General features: G+C 47.2%; 1 protein-coding gene across 3 annotated transcripts in view; it reads right to left on the bottom strand.

The window, feature by feature from the left end:
• The window catches only part of Syk (spleen associated tyrosine kinase), a 63,558-nt gene that overhangs the window by 3,562 nt on the left and 35,087 nt on the right, over positions 1-24,909 (bottom strand). For 2 of the 3 annotated variants that reach the window (XM_038334586.1, XM_038334585.1), the window contains exons 4-13: positions 19,414-19,552; positions 17,912-17,993; positions 17,399-17,430; positions 15,855-15,920; positions 9,342-9,429; positions 8,075-8,252; positions 5,295-5,504; positions 2,407-2,596; positions 1,379-1,519; positions 215-327 (exon numbers count right to left, since the gene is read on the bottom strand). In XM_038334586.1, the coding sequence (XP_038190514.1) occupies positions 215-327; positions 1,379-1,519; positions 2,407-2,596; positions 5,295-5,504; positions 8,075-8,252; positions 9,342-9,429; positions 15,855-15,920; positions 17,399-17,430; positions 17,912-17,993; positions 19,414-19,552 (1,239 nt within the window). The remainder of the gene's footprint in view (positions 1-214; positions 328-1,378; positions 1,520-2,406; positions 2,597-5,294; positions 5,505-8,074; positions 8,253-9,341; positions 9,430-15,854; positions 15,921-17,398; positions 17,431-17,911; positions 17,994-19,413; positions 19,553-24,909) is intronic. The other variant, XM_038334587.1, reaches the window with a different exon arrangement.

The following is a 24,909-nucleotide window of genomic DNA, read 5'->3' as shown; positions in this document are numbered from 1 at the left end:
TGAGCACAAGAAGCATGTACGACATCTTTTCTCTCAGTTCTCCACTGTGACCATGGACTGTAATCTGGAGTTCTGAGCTAAAATAAATCCTTTGCCCCTACATTAGCTTTTGGCTGAGACATTTTATCGTAGTGACATACATAACTAGGATGCTAGCCACGCTGTCTGCTTCTACAAACATCCAGGTCAATGGAAGACAGGACTGAGTACTCACTCATAGGTCCAGCAAAGGTTCATCAGGTCGTACATCTCTCGGGGGCATCCTGGAGGGCACCCCATACGCTCCCCTTTCTCCAGCATGGCACTCACCTCGCTCCCCTTCATCCCCTGAGACATGAAAATGCACACAAGCTCTTAAACCACCTGCCAACAAACAAAGGACCTCACCCCCACAGACAGAGGGACACAGACACAGGCTGTGCAATACCAAGTGACATCAGTCACAATGCTAGGGGCCCTTCCTCGGAATCCTAGAGTCAGAACTGGCAGCCCAGTGAGAAGGGCTGGATGTCTTGTGGAGAAGGGGGGCTTTGGGGTTCCTGTTCTAATTCCGTATTTAGGGCCTGGCCTTGTGGAAGGTAGGGCCTTCATGTGTGGCAATCTTCTGAGTGGCACCATCCAGGAAAACACACACACACACACACACACACAGACTAGTTTCGTCTGCAAAGTGCTACCTTGCAAGCATGAGGACCTAAGTTCAATCCCCAAAGCCCATGTAAACAGTCAAGAGTGGCAGCGAATGCTTGTAATCCCAGTGCTGGGGACATAGAGACAGGCAGATCCCTGGGGTTTGCTGGCCAGCTAGCCTGGCCTATAGGATGAACTTAGGCTAAGAAAGAGATTACCACAAACAGCAAGGCCAGTAGTCCCTGAGGAATGATGCCTTACCACACGTATATACACACATGAGAATGCACATGCATATGCACACACATGAGAATACACATGCATATATACACACACAAGAATGCACACGCATATGCACACACATGAGAATGCACATGTATATGGACACACATGAGAATACACACGCATATGCACACACATGAGAATGCACACACACGAGAACACATATAGCAACAGCTAACGTAGTTGATTCTGTCCGTGTCACCATTTCTATTATAACTCTCAAGAAGGATGGTCTGGGGCTGTGTCTGGTGAGTGTGTATGTAACACACAGTAAAAATATGTTCACTTAGCACCAAGTGTCATTTCCAGGTTACTGTAAGCTAAGGCTGCACTAGCTGCCCACTGTTAGAGGCTGATGAGCAACCCAGGGTGTCCCCAGGTTATTGCGGCAATAGCCCAACACCGAGAGATGTTTTCCTAAGGCTACAAGGCTGAGACATGAAACACACAGCTGAGCGCAGCTCACCCGATAAGGCTTCTGCCCGTAGGAGAACGCTTCCCACATCAGGACTCCAAAGCTCCAGACGTCACTCTTGCTGGAGAACTTGTAGTAGTTGATGCATTCGGGGGCATACCACTTCACGGGCCACTTCCCATGGGTCTGGGCCTGGGAGCAGAGCAAAGTCAGGTGTGCACGTGCCAATGCACGCAGGAGTTGGGTGGGAGAACTAGAGCGGAGAAAAACCTCTGCTGAAACCCATAGTGTCTGCTCGAAGGAAAAGGAGTCAGAAAACTCTTTCAAGAATCAACCAGTTCTGGGGCTGTGGACCTGGTTTAGTCAATAGTGGACATTCAGGAAGCTCTCAGTTTGAGTCCTAGAACAGTGTAACACAATCGTGGTGGTGCGTGACTACAAACCTAGAACTCAGTACCCATGAAACCAGCCTGGGCTTCATGAAAGCCTGTCTAAATAAGAAAAATCAACTTGTTTGACTTGTATTTATTAAAGTAAGTTAGCACAAGCATTCTATCCTTTTGTTCAAAATTCAAAATTCAGGGCCAGCAAGGTGGTTCAGTGGGTAAGGTGCCTGCTGCCAAGCCTGAAGATCTGAGTTCAGTTCCGGGCACAGATACAGTAGAAGGAGAGAATCAACTCCTGTAAGTTGTCTTCCAGTCTCTATTGGTACATTGTGGAACACGTGCCTACATACACACCACAAGATAAATAAATGTGAAAAAAAAAACCAGAAGATGCTAGTCTGAATAAGTCTTCAGCTGAGATATGGTGAGCGTTTTTGGATTTCGTTTCTTGATCAACAGAATTAATCTTAAGACTACTTTTCCATTGCTGGGTGTTGATGGCTCACACCTTTAACCCCAGCACTCTGGAGGCAGAGGCAGGCAGATCTCCGTGAGTTCAAGGCCAACCTGGTCTTTAAGAGCTAGTTCCAAGGTTACTAGTGAGATTTCCACAATAATAAAATACAGAGAGCATACATTTATCTTTCAATACTTTATGACCTGCTGTCACGAGCCTGCACTGCACCGTCCCACCTTATAGTAGTTCTCATCCGCACGAAGGGCTTTGGAAAGACCGAAATCGCTGATCTTGGCGTAATGCTGGGTGACCAGAAGCACATTCCTTGCAGCCAGGTCTCTGTGCACGAAATTGGACTCTTCCAAATACTTCATTCCCATGGAAACCTGGTGAACCAACTCGATGATGTTCTTATCCTTGATGTGCCTAGAACCACAGGCTGCTGTTAGCAAGAGTAGACGGGGGCCAGTGCAAACACAAAGCCATGTTCCCCGTGTACATGTAAGAGGGAAGATGGCTCAGTGTAAGAACGCTTGCTGTATGAGATGAGAACCTAAATTTTGATTCCCAGAAGCCCTGTGAAAAAGCTGGATGTGGCCACATGTGCCTGTAATCCCAGCACTGGTAGGGGGTAGAGACAGGAAGATCCTGAGGTTTGCTGGCCACCAGCATAGCCAAAAAAAAAAAAATAATAAATAAATAAAACAAAAAAAAAACCCCAAAACAAAAAAAAAAAACCAACCTAAACAAAACAAAATAGCAAAACTTCCTGTTTTTGGGTTTTTGTGTTTTTGTTTGTTTGTTTGGTTGGTTGGTTTTTTGTTTTGGGTTTTTCTGTTTTATTTATTATTTATTTATTTATTTTGAGATAGAGCATCACCGTGCAGCTCAAAATAGCCTGGATCTTGCTATGTAGATCAGCAGGCTGGTTCCAAACTCACAGAGACCCACCCACCAAGCTCTGTCTCTCTGGTGTTGGGATTAAAGACAAGTGCTACCTACCATACCAGCTGTGTCTTCAGGGAGCAAAGCAGAAAGTAGTAGAGGACACACAGTGTTCTGGCCTCTGCATGTATGCACGGGCATGCATACCCATGCACATGTGTTTACACACACATTTGCTACACACAGACATGAAAAAACAACCACGGGAGGCATGGGTAGTGATTTTTATTTATGTTTTAATAAATAAAGCTTACCTAAAGATCAGAAGGGCAAAGCTAAGCCACTAGAGGTCAGGCAGTGGTGGCACACAAAGGACTCAGCAGACTCAGCCCCTGTCTCCTCCCATTTTACATTCCCTCTAGTGCTGGGATTAAAGGCATGAGGCACCACCACCTGGATTTGTTTCTACATTAATCTTGTGTAGCCTGGAGTAGCTTTGAACTAGCAGAGATCCATCTGCCTCTGTCTCCCAAGTCCTGGGACTAAAGGTGTGTGCCACCACTGTCTGACTCTAGTGCCTTAGCATTGCCCTTCTGATCTTTAGACAAGCTTTATTTATTAAGGCACAAGTAAAACGTCACTGCAGGCCTGAGTGTGGCAGGTCATCTCTCCGCCACACAGCTGTTCCAGACTGAACACCGTTCTCACAATGCTCAATGTGTTTCATTTTCACACATGTACAGAAAGTCATACAGGGCTGTGGAGACAGCTTAGTCAGCAAAGTGCTCATCTTGCAAGCATGAGGACCCGAGTTTGATGCCCAGAGTCTGTGTGAAAATAAAGCCAGGTATAGGGGTCCATGCTTGCAATCTGAATGCTGGGGAAGTGAAGCTGGTGGATTCTTGGGGTTCGCTGTCCAACCCGTCTAGCATAATTGATGAACTTCAGCCAATGAGAGACTCCTGTCTCAAAGGAGGCTGGTGCTATTCCAGGGTACGGGAACTGCTCTAGGTTGGCCTCTGGCCTCCACCTCTTGCACCTGCACGAACACTCATATGCACACACATAGACTGGAAATAGTAAAGAACGGGTGTATAAAGTGAGAAGTCGTCAGCCTTGCCTCAGAGGAGTCAGGGATGACTCTAAATCCCTGTTCCAAACTGGACAGGTTACAAATCGGCTCTGTGTTTCCATTCCCTGCCTGTAAAGAAGGGTTCTCACCCTCTTTCCACAGAGTTGAAGGCAACAGCTAAAGTACAAACAATGCCGCAACAGTGTGATGGGCTGAGCCACTGAATTTGGTTCCTTCTAGGAGTTTCTCTGTGTTGACTGCAGCCTTAGAGCAGCTGTGCCTAGACCACTGATGACCAATCAGTGAACAGCAGCCTACTCCCTGAGATGCAGGTACTCAAGAGGTCAGCCAGAGGAGACAAGACTGGTACCTCGGGAAGATGCTCGTTCACGGTGTTTATCTAGGAAGAATGTTCTGCCTGTTGCAGAAGATGCCCTGCCCATACACCTCGAGGATTTTATCATTGGGCAGAAATTCAAGACCAAATGATGGTTAGAGTTGTTTTCTGCCAGGGCTAGGGAGATGCTTCAGTTGGTAAAGTGTCTGATACACAAGGATGAAGACCTGAGTTGGGGATCCCCAGCACTCACAGAAAAGCCAGGCATGGCAGTCGGGACCTGGAATCCCTGGGGCTCCATGGCCAGCCCAGTTTGTCTGAATCGGTGCACTCCAGAGTCAGTGAGACCCTGTCTCAGAGGATCAGGTGGAGAGCCTAAGTGATACTTCAGTGGTTAAGAATGCGTACTGTTCTTGTATAGGGCCTGAACTTGGCTGGGAGGCTCACAACTGCCTGTAACTCCAGCTCCAAGGGATCTGACACTCTTTTCTGGCCTCTGTGAGTATCTGCATTCATGTGGCACACACTCACACAGACATATGCTCATAAATAGACAATAATAGGAGAGAGAGTGATAGAGGAAAGAGACATCAAATATTGACCTCTGTCCCCACCCCCATACACATTCACACATAGGTATGCTCCAACAGATATCTACACACGTGTACACACACACACACACACACACACACACACACACACACACACACAGAGTGAGAGAGAGAGAGAGAGAGAGAGAGAGAGAGAGAGAGAGCTTCCCACAGAAATCAGGCCCCAGCACAGCCCAAGGGGGGCCAGCACAGCTCCTGTGCACCTGAGCTCCACGGCACCTGTTCTGCTGCAGGTACTTGTTGAGGGGCCCCAGCTCCGCCATCTCCATCACCAGCATCCAGGACTCGGCCTCGCAGATTCCGATCATGCGCACAATGTAGGGGTTGTCCAGCTGCTGCATGACGTTCGCCTCTGCTAACAGCTCATCCTTCAGAGCGGGGTCGTTGGCCTCGTTCTTCAAGATTTTCACAGCCACTGTCTTCACAACTCTGTGACACAGATTGTAGTTCATGAGAAAGTTTCCAAACTGCCTAGAAGTTCTCTTCCACGAGGCATGATGCCCGGGTGTGGCTGGGGTCGTGGAATGCACAATGCTAGGGAATGACCAGGGTGGGGAAATGCTGACACACTCGCCACAGAATGAGAGTTTTTTTAAAGACATTCAGAAAGTGGCCACAGGCTGGGGGGACAGCTCAGTGTATAAGGTGCTACCATGCAAGAGTGAGGACCTGAGTTCAGATCCCCAGGCCCCACAGGAAGTTGGATATAGTAGCATAAGACTGTAATGCTAGCACTTCTAGGGCACGGAGATACGGGAAAATCCACGGACACCAGGGGGTCAGCCGTGAACCCCAAGAGTCTCTGTTTCAAGCATGGTAGAAAGTAATAAGTGACACCCAGGATTGTCCTTTGACCTCTATATTGGTGCTGTGGCAGGAGCACCTGCATGCACCATGGATACACATACACATGAGCACACACATACACACACACACTTAAAAATGGCTAGTACCATTTTCATCATTCTTGCAGAAATTTTATCACTGGTATAGTTTTTCAAATCATACATAATTAATGCTTGTTCTTTCATTTAAACCACATTTTGTTAGAATATTTTCAAGAGTTTGTCAATTAAGGGGCCGTGAGAGGTTTGGTAGGTAAAGGTGCACGCTGCCAAGCTTGAGGACCGAAGTTTGATCCCCATACCCGCAAGCGTGTATACACGCACACTACACACACACACACACACACACACACACACACACACCTAAGAAATAGAATGCATCAAATAACAGAATAAGTCAGACAGACACACAGAAAAGCACAAGTACTAGTGTTATAGTGATTTGGGATGCAGCCTATGCTCTTTACAGGTGCATTTAGACAATTCAGTTCCAGAGGAGACTCTCTGGATCCTCCTGGAACCATGAGAGGTTCCATTCTGTCATCTCTAGCCACATACTTTGACTTTTATATTTGGGTTCCTTGGTGCATCTATGGTGTGAGGTAGGGATCCAAATTAAGAAGTTTTTAAAAAGTTTCTTGATTTCTCTAAATATCTGCAAAAGAAAATACCACCTCTTCTAGAGAAGTCAAAGAGAAAGTGATGCCCCACTAATTTCATGAGGCTGCCATTGTTCTGGCATTCGAACATTTGTTTATGTTGCCCCAGGAAGAGACTTTCTGAGACTCCTCATTTTCCAACCCTTGGGCTCTTTTACAGACAAGAGAATAAGGCCCTGTTATAGGAATTGTAAAAAGCAATTGATAACTTCATGGGGTGGTTTAAATTAGAATAGCCTCTGTAGGTTCACATATTCAGTTTCTCAAAAGGTTTGTTTTAAATTTTGTATCTAAGTGTGTCTGTGTTGTTGGTATATGCATGTTGAGTGCAGGTACCCTCAGTGATGTGGGAGTCCCCTCTGTGTGTTGCTTGTATTGGTTAGTTAATAAAGAAACTGCCTTGGCCTGATAGGGCAGAACTTAGGTAGGCAGAGAAGACAGAACTGAATTCTGGGAGGAAGAAAGCAGAGTCAGAGAGATGCCATGGACCCACTGTTGGAGACAGATGTTCTGAGACTTTGCTGGTAGGTCACGAACTTGTGGTGATATACAGATTAATAGGAATGGGTTAAACTAATATGTAAGAGTCAGCCAATAAGAAGTTAGAGCTAATGGGCCAAGCAGTGATTTAATTAATACAAGTTTCTGTGTGGTTATTTCGGGGCTAAGCTAGCCGGGCAGCCGGAATAAACAAGCAGGCCCTCCTCCTACACCCTCAGAGTCCAGGAGAGGGCATCAGAGTCCGTGGAGCTGGAGTTATGGGCAGCTGTGAGCCATCTGAAGTGGGTACTGCAGAGTGAATGTAGGTCTTATGGAAGAGCAGTACACCCTCTTAACCTCTGAGTCATCCCTCTCTCTTAATATTCAACTTTAAAAGTGACTGTGACTTACATACATCTATTTAAAAATGGCCTCTGTGCATGTGCACAGGACGTGAGGCACCAGAGACCAAAGTTTTACAAACATATAAAGATCCAACAAATGCCTACACCAAGGTTAGTTGCAGGTAGTCATGTTTGGGAGGTACAACATAGTCCTATTTTCTTATGAATTTGCTTATTTCTATTCAGTTATTTTCTATGAGGCACATGTACTAACACAAACATTTCATTACTGTAACTACAGTTAGCACACACAAAGGGTGCTTTCTTTACAGAAGAGTCAGAAATGAAGGCAGGCAAAAGGGAACAGTTAAAAGATAAAAAGAGCTTGCTGCCAAGCCTGATGACCTGAGTTTAGTTCCTGGAACCCATGTAAGAAAGAGAGGACCAACTCACGTGTCCTCTGACCATATGAGATGAGTGTTGGGACATATGTGCACTTACACAATGAGACATAATTTCAAAATGCTAGTGGAAAAAGTACTGAGCCATGCTAGGCCAAACTTCACATCTGGGATTAAATGAAGATTCTCAGTGCATTTTTTGAAGTTTTCCATGCTGCCTGCTCACACTGAGGGTGACTGACAGTAACACAATGGGGCAACAGTACTCACTTTTTCATTTGGTAGTATCCCTTTTTCACAGTCCCGAAGTTACCAGAGCCCAGTTCATTGTCCTCCAGGGTTAGCAGGCTTCTGTCTAGGTAGACCTCTTTGGGCCGGATCTCTTCGGGGTCAGCGTAAGGGCTCTCATACACCTCTGTGTCCATGGGCAGAGCCTCTCTCTGAAGGCCTGCAAGGCAATTAGGTAACACATAACTCCAGACAGGACGCCTGTGAGCTTTTACCCATTGATCCCCTGCCCTCCACTCCTTTGGTTTGATGGGGCATTTGCATGCGGGTAAGAACTGAAGCAAGGGGAGATGGGTCTTCCACACCAGCAGCAAAGGTAGACAAAGCCCCCTTAGGCTTTAAGAACATTCTTTGTGACCCTTTGTGAACAGTCTTTGACATCCTCCTGCGGAGAGGTGCCACCGAGGACATGTTCCTTGCTGTCTTTTTTTTTTTTTTTTAAATAACTGAACCATAATGCATGTTCTCTCCAAGGCAAGGCTATGGAAAGCCAAAATGCCTAATATTTGAGATGCTAAGGATGGCGTCCCACTGTCCTGAGGCTACCAAACTGTGAGAAGGACCGTGAAACTCAACATCTAGCCAACAATGGCCTTGATGATACGTGGGACACTGTACCTGACTTTTGCAGTACTGGGAAAGAAACCCAGGGCTCCGTGCATGCCAGACAAGACCTCTACCGTGAGCCACATCTCCAGCCACAAGGAATAAATTAGAAGAGAGAGAATTCCCTCTTGCTGCTTTAAGCCTCTGTTTGGAGGCAATTTATAGCAATGAACAAACCTCAAGCTCACTAATAAAAAAATAACATAGAGACACTCATGTACCCAAGAAAACCAACCAGAGGTCCCAATTCTGGGAGTAAGTCACCTCTGTGGCCTCTCGGTCATCACAACTGTGAGTGGTATCTTCTGTCAAGACCACATGCTCCTCCAAGAAAGGCAACTGGTCTATGGAGTGTGGCAGACACAGGATTTGAAGCAGAAGCATGGTGCTGCCAATGGTGACAACTGTTGGGATCTTGTCATTCGTTTTAATTGTAAAAATCCATTTCACTTGACAGAACTGCTTATTTTAGGGATAAGGGATGTCGTCTGCCTGTGACTGGACATCGCTGCTACCTAATGTTGAACCCTCACCACAAGGGAGATTTGGAACAGTGCCCTGAATTTGTAAGCAGGCTCCACATACTGACAAGCATGTGTGCACCCTGCTCTAAAGGTTTACTGAGTAAAAGCACATCTCTCACCTCTGTCTGGAGCCCAGGACCCTCCTGTTGGCTCATAGGGGTTGAAGGACACTGTACTCTCAGGACGACTCCCTTGGGGTGTGGCAGTCTGAAGCACAGGAATGACAGCATGTTATCATTTCTGCACGGATGCCATTGTTTTCAAATGATCACAGGTTAACTTATGCAGAGGAGACAGAGGAAGAGTTAAGAAGAGGTCAGAAGGCTTATCTCAGTCTTCAGGCAACTGTTTGGACCTGAGAAGGTTAGACAGGCTCATGCCTTACAGCGCCCACCCGTGACATGACTTCAGAGCTGGAGGGAGAGAATCCATTCTGTTCATTCCAGTAGAACTTCCTTCCCAATTATGTGCCCTCTGTGTGTTTCCCACCTCCCAAAAAGATGGGAGAATCTCGTACGTTCCCCATGGATTTATTTCTGCCTTGAACTTGCCCTTCCTCATCTAATTTCATGTGGAAGTTATTGAAAAAGAGAAGTCAAGTTGTGTCCACCTGTTTTCCTTCCATACAGATTTAGGCACAAAGAATTGATGCCACAGGGTAGCCCAGGCCACTTAGCTACAAGCCCCAAAGAAGGATGCATCCTGCCAAATCCCCACCCCCACCCTGTGCACTGCTGCCATTGATGATAACGATAAAGATAGTGAAGACAGGCAGCAGGCATGTGCCATGCCATAAGTCAGCAATGATTGCAGCAGGCACGTGCCAGGCCACAAGAGAAGTTCTCTTTGCCTTCCTGAAGAAGAGGAACTTCTCCTTTTTACCTGTGACTGGTCATTGAGGCAGAAGCTGAAGGAAAGCTTCACTGACCCTTAGACATTTATATATAGGTGAGGGGCTTCTCACTCACTCCATTAAGAGCGATTTGCCCTGTGAAGTAGGTGGAGGGGAAACTCTCCTTGTATTCGTATGGATTTTCCATTTGAAACATTTTTCTCTTCTTCTGACCCATCTCCGCCCACAAATTAAAGCAAGATGATGGCTACTAAACTTGTCTCACCAGCAAACCACTGTTCGACTTTAACCCTCCTCCCCTCCCATTTTTGTTTATCATGGCATCTATTTACCTTATCAGATCCACATATTGCCATGAAGAAATGAGACAGCACCAGATTTGGGGGGGATTTAAAGAAACAGAGACATTCAGCTAACATTACACAGCCACTGTCTTGAAGCACACATTAAATTCTCACTTGTCTCACTAACATGACATCCCCACACATCAAAATTTAACAACAGAGTCACACTGCGTCATTACGAGCACAGGGACATGTGTCTCAAGATACTTTGACTTCCCAGCTATATGGTGTTTGCCATGAGGTAGAGGCTGGCAATGCCTGTGGCAAAGGACCTTCCAATGAAGTCAGAGGATGTCTGGTTTCAGATGCCACGGAGATGCCATTGGATTCATTTTCTTGTGGTTTGTCCAACACTCCTGCTGGGATGTATAACAGAACTAACCATGACAACAGAGCAGAAGTTATGCAAAGGTAGGCATTGAATCAAAGCTCAGCAGCTCGGCCATGCTGTAATGGGTGCTTAGGAAAAACACACAACACAAGCATGTGAAAGAATGGATGTTGGATGAATAGGTGGGTGAATGAATGTATGTATGTATGCATGTATGTATGTATGTATGTATAGATGGATAGAGAGATGTGTGGGTGTGTGGATGGATATGTGGATGGATGAGTGGATGGACAGAAAGATAAATGGGTGGATAGTTGAACAGATGAATAGATGGATGGATGGATGGATGGATGGATGGATGGATAATGGACAGTTCGACAGAGAGATTTAAAAGTAACTTTTCATTAGTGGGAAATGTGAAATGTAAACGTGTATAGTTTAAAATGAGTTCTCTCTTGAGTCTCTGCACTCAGAGAGGGAATCAGGTCCAGGTAAATCTCTTATGACCCTCTTAAACTTTTACATATGACGTCAGTAGTGTTGGGTGTTGCTTGGATCTCTCTTGTCACTTATACTACCATTGCCCTGGCTAAGGACACCTCTCGTAGCTCATACTTGGTAATTCCTACCATATCTATCCTTCCCACCCTGCTATGCTCCCTCTATAAGCAAACTCCAGCCACAAACAGTCTTTAAAAGTATTTTCAGGTTAGCACGATGACCTATTTTAAGTGTTTTTTATTTTTCTCTGTACATAGGAAAGTTCTGAGATTCCCAAGACACATTCTCACCCACCATGGAGTTAAAGGATACCCCAAGATGGGGAAAACATGTCTATCCCTTCCTATGGCTAGAAGAGTTCCTGCCCTCTGCCATTCAATGCCTTGTTCCTGGGCTGCACACAGCCTTTCTAGAAGAGTCTCCAGGGCAAGAGGACTTCAAATGGCTTGTTACACACAGCCTTTCTAGAAGAGTCTCCAGGGCAAGAGGACTTCAAATGGCTTGTTACAATAAACCAGCACCCACAATTTCCTAACAAAATCTGCTAGGGATGTTTTTAAAGCAGAGTTTAGGGACTTAGAAAAATCACTGGAAAAATGGCAGTGTATCAGAAGCAAGCAGGAATGGGTAACAAGGGACCCAGATCATCCAAGCTCCTGCAGGGAGCTCATATCCAGACTGACAGGTGCTATCCCTGTATCTGTCTGATAAACATAGAAAAGGGCTGGGTGCCTCCTTTGGAGAGTTGGCCTCCACTTTAAGTGGGTGCCGCTCAAGGCCTCATTTCTATTCTACCCATCACAAAGCATTCTATGAGAATTAACATTCCTGATCCAGAAACAGAGACCCCTGAGACCCTCTAAGAGATACATAACTTTTCTCATCTGGATGTCTCAGCCCTCAGCAGGTCCCCATCACCTCCTGCCTCATGCACAGGCAGAAACCTATGGGATTGGGGCAATAATGGCACCCATCTTGGGGCATGTTCTGAAGAAGGAATGGGTTGTTTTCCACTGGCTGCTTTATGACACAGAAGAAGACACAAGGCCACACTTCCGCTTTCCCACAGTACTTGAGAACAGGCTGGGACCACTGTCACCACTAAAAGCTCTGGAAGCAAAGCCTCCAGAACTAGGGCTCTTTTAAAGGAAGGAACACAAAGGCACAATGACAACCAACCAAGTTTCCAGTTTCCAGTCTCGGAGCTCAGGCCAAGGAGGAGCGAGAGCACCCGGATGAGGGCAGACTCTGCTAGAAGGTGGGCTATGGGTAGGCTAGCCTGAAGAGAAGCATATGAACAATATGATTACTATTTTATCTTACAGCAAAGATCTAAGACCTTGCCCTTTCTGGTTATACTTTCTCAAAACCCTGGCCATCAAAATTTATGCTGAATAAAACAAGAAATCCAAGGATGAGTTTCTGTTTAATAGTCTTCATGGGTATGACTATGGACAGAGGTAACCAGCACAACGGCAGGTGTTTGTATGACCACTGGTGCTCTTACGTCTTAGTGTGGTTACATTCTCAGAATATAAAACACATGGCTGTTTTCCAAATTTAAATCCACCCGTCTTAAGGCTGCTTGCAGAGGACCTAAGTTCAGTTCCCAGCATCCGCACTGGGCTGCTTGCAGTCATTTGTAACTCTAGCTCCAGGGGATCCAATGTTCTTTCTGCTGTCTGATGGCAGCTGCACACATGCAGCGTACACTCACCCAGCATGCACATGCATACGTGAATAAAAATCAATTAAGAAATTGTACTTGACTTTCAGAGTATTTCTCCCTCCTGGTGCTAGGAACCAAATCCAGGCCCTTATGGGGAAAAGACATGCACTGTATAACCGAGCAAAATTACCGTCCTAGTTTCATTTTTTTAGTGAAAGTTTCAAACTGATAATCTTAAAAATCAAAGCATATGTTTCCTGGACTCTCTACCTGCTAGAATTCATTCAAGGTGTGGCTGACAGGCTTTGCTGGTGTTGGCTTTTTTTCCCATGTGTGGTGCATGTGTGTGCTCCTGTGTGTGTGCATGTGTGTGTGCACTCCTGTATGTGTACACTCCTGTGTGTATGCATGTGTGTGTGTTGTGTGACTGTGCATGTGTGTGTGCAGTCCTGTGTGTGTACTCTTGTGTGTGTGTGCATGTGTTTGTTGTGTGTGTCTGTGCATGTGTGTGCATGTGTGTGTATGCACTCCTGTGTATGTGCATGTGTGTGCATGTGCGCGTGCACTCCCGTGTGTGTACTCCTGTGTGCGTTGTGTGTGTCTGTGCATGTGTGTACATGTGTGTGTACATCCAGGGACCAGAGGCTGATGTCAGATATCTTTTTTAATCACTTCTGCACCTTATTTTTTGAGACAGGGTCTCTCACTGAACCTGGAACTTGACTAATTGACGGCCAAGGAATCCTCCTGCCTCTGCCTTCTGTGCACTGCGATGACTGGCAGGCATGTGCCAATGTGCCTGGGCTTTTACATGGGTGACAGGAACCTGAACTTGGGCGCTCAAGCTTGAATGACTAGAACTTTACCGACTGGGCCATCTCTTCCAGCTGCGGCACTGGCTTTTCGATATGCCATCTGGCCTATCTGAGTGGCCCTCACTGAGTCATGTGGCAATCTCAGAGTGAGGCAGTGCTGCTGCTGAGATGGGGTTCTGCTGATGGAATTACAGTCCTCAGTCAGCTGACTTACGTCATGGAGATTATCTCCCATGGGTCTGGCTCCATCAGGTAAGAATCCTTAGATGCAAGTTTAGATTTTCTGAAGAAAGACAGAAAGGGGTAAGGGGAAGCTAACGGGCCCCTACCACGTGGCAGCTTTAGCCATGCCACTGAGTTTGCACATGACTCTAGACCTTCCCTGTTTGACAGTCTCCCTCACGGACATTGTACTTGCTTATCTAGTCTGTGTAACTGCATAAGGTAAGCTCTTGTATTAAATCTGTGTGTAGATATATGCAGGTAATACATCTGCATGTGTGAGCACCAATATATGCATACACAAATACACACATTCTACATATGCATGGATGTGCATATATGATGAAACTATAATATACAAATATATACACACAAGTACAGATTTTCCATGCATGGACGCATAAATGAGTGTATCATATATATGCTTATGTGTGCTCGTGCCCATACAGCATCTCTGGCTGATCTGTCTCTGGTGGGACCCAAGAGATAAAACATGAGATGCTAGGATGTATGTGTCTCTTGCTAGGACTGTGCAGAGCTGGGGGCTGTGAGTTAGCAACAGGCCTTGGACTAGGCAAGTGGAATGACATACAGGATGTGGTAGGAAGCTCAGGAGAAGTCAAGCCGAGGAGGAGGAGACACAGGCTTACTCGCTGCCCCACAGAGTTCTGTGAGGGTTGGTAAGTATGGTGTCACATTCAGGACTATGGTGTCTGTGAGTCTAACACCAACCCACAGTGCTGTAGCTGCTGGCCCGAGTGGCCTTTATAACTGACACCTTTGAAAAGCTCTCTAAACTGGAGAATATTAACTACCTCAGCTCGTGAGGTACTGTGCTCCCTGCTGCCCACTGAGCTCACTGGATACGAGCGTCCCCAGTCCCAATGGTGCCCTCCGCATGGAGAGTGAGTCAGAATCTGGGCGAGGCTCAGGCTGTAGAGCCCGGGCAGCTGCAGAACATTCTCCAGCATTAACTATCACTGACAGGGCAGAGCACAGCATGGTCTCCTTTCTCTTCGGCCATCACGTTACTCTCTCTCCTGTGATCTGGTCCTCTAGCAAATGACCAATATAGAGGATAATTACTGAGCAAAATGTCTGGGCCTTTATGTCTTTTGTTATTCAGCTCTGTGTGTCTCTGCATAGCCATGTGCACATGTGCTTGGAAAAACATCGATACAAAATGAAAACAACTGTTTACAGAATCAGCTAGGTGCTGGGACATAGCTCAGTGGTAAAGCACTTGAGTTTGATTCCTAAACCCTGAAAAAAAATTTTACATTTACTTATTTAGTATGTGCCTGGGTCACAGCACACACATGGGGTCAGAGGACAACTTACAGGAGTTAGTCCTCTCCTTCCACCATGTGGGTTCTAGGAATCAAACCCAGGCTGTCTGGCTTGGTGGCAAGTGCCTTTAGCCTCTGAGCTATCTTGAGGTTTTCTTTTTGTTGTCCCTCAAAACTCAGCCCAATGTCTCGGGGGGCAGAGAAGCTCCAGAGACCTCACTTCCCTCCATTGTGAAGAGTGTCATGTGACAGAGGTGCTAATGCTGCAACACGTGACTCTAGACAACAAGGGCGAGCTGACTGTGCAGCGTCTGATGTGAGAGTCAGCGGGCACTGGTTGTCCTCACTGAAATGACTGAAGTTATGTGTTGGCAGAGAACAAGGCAACATGTTCTGGCTATGCAGCAGCAGCGATGGAGAAGCTGCATGCAAAGCATGGAATGCACTGTGCAAGGGCCGCTCGGCTCAGCAGGTGCACTCAAACATGGGCATGCGGTGGAGGCATGGAGGCAGAGCTGTGCTGGGTGAAGGGGAGAGGGAGCCAAGCATGGTTTGCGTGCGGGTCTATCCTACCACGTAGGGACAGCAAGCAGGGGATGCTTTAGCACCTTTTTGCCAGGCTTTGGGAAGGAGTAGGATTTGATTCTTGAGATTATTCCACCAGGTGACCAAGTCTAGAAACCACAATGGCAGAGAGGAATAGAGCGTTTAGTTTCAGAAAACACATGCAAGATATTCTTTGTCATGACAAGCTACCTGGCTTTGCTTCTGCAAGTGCACAGTCCACCCCCTTCACCAGCCCCAGCAAGATTTCCTGCATGCAAATCTGGACCATTTGAGATGCTGCCAGAAGCACCTACCATCCCAATGTCTAGATACTCAGTAAATAGTTTCCACTGAAGGCGGCAAAATTAAAGCTCAGACAGGAAGCTGCGATGTTGTCTGTGGAAATCTCGTGTGCCAGGCTCCACTAGTGACTCTAATCACTGGGGTGTCTCTGTTCAGCGGCACTGGTTGCAGATGCCATTGTCATCTACAAGTCCTGGGATATATGCAGCCCTTAGGCCACAAGCTGGACATGCCTGAGATGAGAGGGCCAACAGATCTCTTTCAAGGGCACCAAATGATAAATACCAGAGCCATGAGAAACATGGGAACCCCATGCAAGTGGGGACCCTGGTGGCACTGTATTTTAGAGGACCCTCAAGTTCACTGGTGTTTTAGTCAATTCAAGGTCTCTCGGTTTGGTAGAAGGCACTAAACCTGGAATCAACAGTGTCAGTACTGAGTGGCCACCCGTCCCCTCTGGAGACAGAACACATTTCTGGCTTTTGGTCAATTTTGTTGTTTAGGAGTTGGCAGGACATAAGTCAAGAATTAGTGCTAATGGTCTGGGATGTTCACGCTGGAGTCCCCAAGATATGAGAAGACCAACATCTGCAGAGTAACAAAGTACCAGCTCTGACATCCCAGATGGAGAAGTGACTTGAGATCCTTCTCTGTTTGTGGGCAGGGTGATGAAAGGGGTATGCCAACACAGGAACGTCAGGGGTGCAGTCTCATCTAGTGACATGGAGTGCTATGTTGTCTCTGGCCAAGACTCCCAGATTCTTTCCTTCTCTGGACCTTTCTCTTGAGTTCCTACCAAGCATACTCTCCTTACGCTAATCATTGGCCAAACCGGTTTACCCGGGAGGTCAAATCTCTAGTAATTCTGTGTCAATTGGTTTGGTCAAAGGAGTTGAGTAGCTAAACTCAAGGAGATACCAGTCTGCCAGCCCTGTCCAACTGACATGCATGTCAGCTGACCTACGGATGGCTCACACATGTTCATATTGACAGTGCAAGACTGAACTTGAACAATATGCTCCCTTTTGCTACATCTGACAGGAGACCTTTCTGATCTAACAGTGGGTTTCTTCCTCACTCTGTATACTTCTCTAAAGGATGAAGAGAAAATAAGCCAGTCATGAAACCACAAAAACAGGCTAGCTGAATAGTGGCCACAGGCAGGTGCCTCCCCAGACTCGCTGGAGTTCCAAGGTCTTCAAGGCTGAGTTTGGAGTCCAGAACCTGTGCTAACTAAATCCGGACTCCCCGAGTATGTAAATACAACTGCTTCCTCAGCACAGGCACCTGTGATAATACTTACCACAGGGTGAGCATTTGAACTTGGCGGTTGACCTGCAAGAAGAATATGCCATCGTTACGGTTAGACAATTACTGTTGTGTTCTTGCAAACCACCTACTTGTCAGATCAATTGACATGACTGGAAGGAACAAACTAAGGAGACAGTAAACTTTCTGCACCAATACTTTGCTCTTTTACTGAATTTTTCACACATTTAATTAAGTAAGATTTTATTTTTTGAGACAGAGTCTCACTATATAGACCATACTGGCCTGGACCTCACACAGATTGCCTACCTCTGTCTCCTATGCTGGGATTAAAGGTTTGTGCTACCATCTCTGGCAACACATGCAATTAAATATAGTGATTAATTATTCTTCAACTAATGAATCCTTGAATTGGAATGGCATCAAGTTTAATCACATGGTAAAATCAAAGCCTCAGCCTGCTTTAGTTTGGAACAGACAAATTTGACACCCCGCTGATAGTGACCAATGTCCCCCAAACTAGACCTGATGTGTCCCAATCACTCACCTATTTGTGCACCGATCTTTTGACATGGTACAGTGAGGACTCTCAACAGCCCATCTGGCTTGTAAGAGTAATGTTCCACTAGCTGCAAGAGAAGCAGGGAAGAAAGTGGTCAGTAGAAGGACAGAAATGGAGCCAGTGACAGAGTCATGGCCCTCACAGACTTTAAAGCCATGGAAACCCCAGACAGTCTCTTCCACAGGGCACTCGGGGATAGGCTGAGGATGTCGTTGGGTAGAGCCAGCAAACTTTTTAGCCTTGAAACTGTGAGTCACATCCAGAATCAAGAATGGAGAGTGGATGGATGCATGTTTGCTTACTGCTTAGCTAACATTCTCCACTCTTGTACAGACTAGGACTCCAACATAGGGAATGGTGCCACCCACCACAGCCTGGTCTTACCACGTCTATGAATGCAATCAGAACAGTCCCCACTGACATGTCGTGCTCTAATCTAGTCTACACAATCCTTCATCAGGCTCTCTTTTTGGTCAATTTAGAGTGTGACAAAATGACCATTAAAACAAACCATCACACAGCCAGGTGGTGAAACACTAGGGATCCATATCATCTCCATAAGATAGACCTTTATTGGCTTGTTTGTTTGCTGAGATAGGATTTTGCTATGTAGCCCAGGCTGGCCTTGAATTTGCTATGTACCTGAGGCTGGCCTTCAACTTTTCATACTGTCTCCATAGTTAATGCAGCTGCGATCCCAAATTAAGGAAGAAAAATGTGCTTAGTAGCAATTGTGGGGAGCGGGGTGAACAGTGTCGGGGTGCTTCTGCATGCTTGAGTTGTCTCTAGGTTTACTGAGAGTTTGGTCGAGAATGAATCCTTTGCAGAGCAGGCCTGGAGCTTAGGAAGTGTAAATTTGTTTCCCAAGCTGCTTTGACTTCCCACAGGGACTCTGCTATGAGGGGTAAGTCCACATGGTTTATCTACCCTGTTGTGTTGTCACCTTGGCTTCTCTCAGCTCCAGGAGCAGCTGGGTCACAAGCCCTTGGTTCTTTCTTTGGTCATCTATGATTCTCTCTCTCTCTCTCTCTCTCTCTCGCTCTCTCTCTCTCTCTCTCTCTCTCTCTCTCTCTCTCTCTCTCTCTCTCTCTCTCTCTCTCTCTCTCTCGTGTGTGTGTTATTCCATGTTATTCTAGACCCAGATGGCAGGGACGTTCTGTTAAATTCTGAGCACTGCCCTGAATCACACGATCTTGAAGCACCAAGAACGTAATGGCTTGAGAAACGTGATGGAAATCTCTGTAGCCTCACCGACTTGATAATGGCCTCTATCAACATGTCTCAAACAAGTCATCGGAAATCAGAGAGTGGATTGAGGGAGTATCTGGGGCAGATTGCCTCATTGTCCCTCCTCTTGTTTCTAAGAGTTTTCGATCTAGCAGTCCCATGGACCTGCACTGTGCCCTTCAGAGGGGAGAGAGGCAGAGACAGAGACACAGAGACAGGCACACAGAAAGAGACAGGCACACACAGATACATATACACACCTGCCAGAGGGTGTCGAACTTCTTCCCCTCGGGGATGGAGAGCTTCCCTGTCTTGTCCTTGTCGATGCGATAATGCAAAACTTTCCCTTCATGCAGCAGGCACAGCGCGTAGGAGCCATTGTTGTCTCGGGCCCTGATCCTGGAGAGAGAACAGACTCTATCATCCCGAACTCTGACCTTCCGACCCAGGAAACAGTACTCTAGCCACTGTGGGCAGCAGGTGCTCACCAGAACCAGCAAGTGGGCATGTGATTGGCAGGCAGCATCCAGACCTCTGGTACAGGTAGGCTCAGTACCAGAGTCAGAGCCAGAAAAAAGGAAATGCCAAGAGATGGAGCTGGACTGTGGTAAAAATCCAGCAGGGCTGTGAAGTTCTGGAGATCAGGAAAGAGCTTGGGATCTGTGTAGCTCAGGGCAACAGGCACAGGCTTTGGGTATCTATGGAGCCCCTAGGCTCATCTCCATTTTTTTAACCACAGGTGCAGGTGTGGTGCGGATAGGGAATCCAGTGGGCATTTTTTAACAGTACTTTCTGGAACACACATGAAAGATTACAAATGCTTCTACTCCCCAAGGTCTTCTTCACTCTCTCACCCTCTCCTGAACACCAGGGCCAGGCTTAAAACACTATTTGATACTATCATCGACATCCCGTGCCTGAGAAGGGAAGGGTAGCCACGTGAGATGAACCCACAGAGACAGCCTGAGGCCCAGCAGGACCTGCAGGTCACCTGAGGACTCATTTTCGCTGGTCTCGTGAGCTGCAAGTAGTATTCCAGGCCCCCAGGCTGAGTGACAACACACAAGTGCACTCTTGAACCAAGAAACGTGAACAGGGCAATCCGGACACTATAGGAGGAAGTGGTACTTCAAAACCCTAGGCCCCAGCCAGGGTGTGTTCCAGGCTGACGTGGCACCAAGGGATGTGACTCTTCCAGATCAGAGTCTCATTTCTCCCCAGCCATGTAATTCCCCGCTTTCTAGTAGCTCACGCCTTCTGATCACGCGATCTGGGCAGGGGGAGTCCCTGGGACACCTCTGCGGCTTCTGCATTGGCTAAAACAAGGAAGATGAGGTCTCTGAGCATTCAACAACACCCAAATGCATTGAGCTTGAGAAGAGCTCAGTCAGGCCAACAGCCAGGAGTCTGTCTGCAAACTGGGGCGATTTGTGCTGCTTTCTCCGGGTCAAGATGTCAAGGCCACAGCCACAGTTTAGGCTGAGCTGGACCTTGGAACCAGTGACTACACTTCCCTTTCTCCTGCCAGGCAGCCCATCTCTTGAAAGTGGGGGGAGGTTGCAACTTTAAAAACTAATTTCCTTTTGAAATGGTGTTTGGTTGGTACAGTGGCCAGGGCTCCCTCCAAGCCCTCGCTTGAAGCTCAGGGCAGCTGGCGAGATACACTAATGCAGCTGGTGGAAGATACACAACCAAACCCTTCCTGGCCTTTGCAGATGGTTATTCTGAAGTTTCGCCACTATGGAAACAGCCCCTCCAACCTACAGTGAGTCACCAGCATCCTGAGGTGCCAACTCCTTTCGGACAGTCATGAGGCTGATGAAAACCTTGTTGGTTACTGGGCAATGCCCAACCATGCCATAAAACACCATATATGGATAGAGAGTTGGGCCTGTTTTTAGGGAAGACATCCACAGTGTGTGCTGGCTCTATTTTATAGATGCCAGAGGCTTGCAGAAAGGATGGATAATGTGTCTACAAACATACATGTGAGAGGCTGGGTATGTGACTCAGTGGGTAAGAGCACTTGCTGCAAAAGCAAGCTGGACACAGGCACCTGCATGTGTAAGCCCAGTGTTGGAGGGTGTAGATAGGTGGATTCAGGAGTTTTAGGGCTGACCAGCTTAGCTGCAGCAGTGAGAGTCAGGTCCAGTGACAGAGCCTGTCTCAAAGGAACAAAGTGGACATCCACACACAGAAACAGGCATAAAACACAGTGATGGAGGGGAGGGGAGAGTGAGAGAGAAAAGAGGGAGAAGAAAGGACAAAGGGAGAGGGGGAGGGGAGGAGGAGGAGATGTACACCTGTCATCCCTCCAACAGGAAACAGAGGCTGGAGGGTCAACAGCTCAACACCATCTCCATTACACAGTGAGCTGGAGGCTAGCCTTGGGTACAGGAGACACTGTCTCAAGGAAAAGAAAACAAAGCCAGAAGCACACATGCGGTGTCAAATCATGAAGAATTTGTGCATATACCTATAAAAGTTGTTTGGGGAGAAAGATGATCAAAAGACACATCTCAATGTCATTTTCCTTACTGAGATTTCCTTCATGCCTGAGATCCCAAAGTCATGGAAAGAAAAGATGGGGTCTGAAGTCCAATTTCTAAATCCACATTGAACTTGCTAACTAAGCCATCTTCTTGCCTCAGGCCTTGGTTGGTTTTTTTCTAGCTAAAGTTGACAAGAAAGCTCCAGGCTCTGTGATGCCCACCTCTCACATGCTGGGGTAGAAGGGGGTCGATGGGAGCCAGAGAAACAGCAATGTTTCTCTGCTAAACAAACAAATCCAATACAGCAGACCACAGGTACTCAGTGAGGCAGAGGTCTAGAGAGACGGACAACTGACCCTGTGAGAAATCTGGGCGCTCCAAATTAAGCTCAGAAGAAATGCCATGGCACTGTGGACCCTGGCAGACGCGTAAACAATGAGTAATGCAAGTGTTTCCGGGATGGAGCAACACTTGCCCTCTCTGCTGCCAATGAGAGCACACGTCAGTGCCGCCACTTTGGAAAAGCACCTGGAGGGGCTCCAGCCACTACTCATGCCCCAGGATCAACAGTTCCACCTCCAGGTGTGAGAAACATGCAGCCAGCAGAGTGAAAAATTGATACAGCAAACCGAGCCCTGTTCCCTGCCCTTCCTCCTTCCCAAGATGTTTGTTTCGCCATCCTCCCAAGGAGCCCGTCCAGGAAGAAGAAAGAAAGGAAGGAAGGAAGGAAGGAAGGTAGGAAGGAAGGAAGGAAGGAAGGAAGGAAGGAAGGAAGGAAGGAAGAAAGAAAGAAAGAAGGAAAATATGACTATTTTGTGAGCACAGGTCTAGGAGCATATGTCCCCTGGGGATGGGGTGGGGTTGAGATGGGGGAGGGGCTTCTGCAACTTGGTTATAGTTCACTTCTTGGCTTAGCTGTTTGCTTGATGGTTTTAGTCATTAGACTGCCCCTGCCTAGCTCTGCTGAACTTAGGGTCTCGCTGGAAAAACAGTATGGAAGATAAACAGGAGGAAATGGAGCCAGTGGCCTCTTGCTTTTGGACAAGTCTTTCTGCTAAGGCCCCTCTTCTTGTAACCTCCCCAAAGGGGGCTATGTCTAAGTGACCGTCCGTACCGGAGGCTAAGCCCTCAGGTGGCAGGTAGCCGGTAGCTGTGGTTACCACTTGGACACACGGCCTGAGCAGTGCCCGTGGCAGCTGGGAGGAAATGAAGGCAGAGACGGGAAACCCACAGACTTAACATCTCTAAGTGACAAAGACCAGAAGGGCTGACCTCACCAACAGCTAGGCAACTTGAGGTATCTATCTGCAGGCTGCAGGCAGAGCCTGGCTGGGATTATTTTGAACTCAAAATTGGAGAACTAGTTAGGAAGCTGCTGCCTGGCTTCTGTCTTGACCGTCTCCTGTTTCTAAAAATCCTGACAGGTTTCATGGGCAACACCTGGGCCTATGAACAGAGCCCTGAGGTTAATCTTTAGGTTCTACTGGCTCTAGACTGTTCCTAGACACCCTTGACCAATGTTTAACACTATGTGTGTGTGTGTGTTAGTGTGTATGTGTGTGTGTAGTGTGTGTGTGTTATGCAGGTGTGTGCAAGGGGTCACACTGAAGTCTGAGGGTGACATTGGGGTCTTCCTTTATGACTCTTCCCCTTACGTTTTGAGACAGGGTCTCTAACTGAACATGGCCAGTAAGATCCCAAAAGCCTCCTATCCTGTCCTCGGTGCTAGGATGCCAAGCACGTATGTGAATTCTAGGGACTGAACACAGGTCCTTAAGCTTGTAAGAAAATCACCTCACTGACTTTGCTACCTCCCTAGTTCAACATCTGATGATTTACACCCAACATTTTCCTTTCAATAAGTAACTGAACGGATCTTTAGTTTGCCCTTATGAAGTCTCAGGGTGATTCCCTGAAGATTACACTGGGATTTTGTGCTGTCTTTACAAGAGTCCTTGTTCTTCCTTGGCATGCTCTTCCAGAGGCTTGATTAGACAGACCTTGTTCCTGCATTTCCCAGAGGTGAGAGAAGAGGGTGTTACTTTTGCCAGAAGGACTTGACCCCTTTCTCCCTCCTCGTGTGCCCTCAGGGCAGGAGAATGTTGGGGGTGGGGTGGGGGATGAGGCCAGGCACTGAGCAGAGGACCTGGGAGGTGATGAGACCCTGTAGGCTGTCTCCCTAAGACTCTGGGGATATGGTTTGCATCTGCTGCAAACGGAACAGAGCAGCAGGTACACTCCAGCCCATGGACCATTCAATCTCTGTTCAGGGAATTTGTTCATTCAGGGGAATCTGTGAGGGGACATCAGAGTCAGAGGAAGGAAGGATGTCTGGATGGGCAGGGGGAGAGAGAAGAGCAGAGGGGAGGGGAAGGGAAAGAGAGGGGAGGGGAGGAGAGGGACTACCAGGTAGGAGAAAAGGATCCTTACTCAGAGCTAAGAATGCAGTGGCTTTTCCAGGTGGGCTAAGGAAAGAAGGAGAGAGGGAGAGAGGGATCCAGGAATAAGTGACACTCTGAATAGAAACATCATGTCCACCAACACCTTATACTAACAACACAGAGGCCCCCTGGGTGTCCTCTGTGCGGACCTGAGAGCAAGATCAGTTCCTAAAACAAACATATCTGGGGCATGCCAAGCTTGCATTCTCCACAGTGCGTCTTTTAGAACATTTCTTCACAAATGTCTCTCCCTGCATTGTGGAGGTGGTGCACTAGGGAAAGTGCTTGGCTTGGACCATGATGCCCTGAGTTCAATCCTCAGAATCCCTATTAAAACAAACAGCAGCCAAGTGTAATAATTTGTGTTTGAAATCCCTGCACTGGGGAGGCAGACACAGGTGGATCTCTGGGACTTCCAGGGTCACTGGACTAGACCAGTGAGGCCAGCAAGCCCCAGGTCTGAGTGAGAGACCTTGTCTCAGCAACTAGGTGGACTGCTCCCGAGGAATAACTCCCGAGGTTAACCTCTGGCCTTTACACACACCCACTGTGTAGGCATGCACTCATCCACACACTGAGTGCTTGTCTCCTGGTCTCTCTGCTCCAGTTCCTGATGGTAGAACTCCTTTCTGTGGCTTCTCCTCCAGCTTCCCAGGACCTCTGAGCAGCAGCAGTGAGCTGACACTGACATCAGTCCACAGCTGTCTTTGAACTTTTCCTTCAGACAGGCTATGACGCTTTTTTTGCTGACCCTACTGGCAAAGCCTAACAGATCAAATGAATGACCTGGCTTTGATCCCGCATGGCAGTGTGGGAAGACTGA

This window comes from Arvicola amphibius, chromosome 6 (assembly GCF_903992535.2).
Source record: "Arvicola amphibius chromosome 6, mArvAmp1.2, whole genome shotgun sequence".
NCBI classification, from domain to species: domain Eukaryota; kingdom Metazoa; phylum Chordata; class Mammalia; order Rodentia; family Cricetidae; genus Arvicola; species Arvicola amphibius.
The sequence above is the reverse complement of the archived record's forward strand: the minus strand, read 5'-3'. Positions and strand labels throughout refer to the sequence as shown.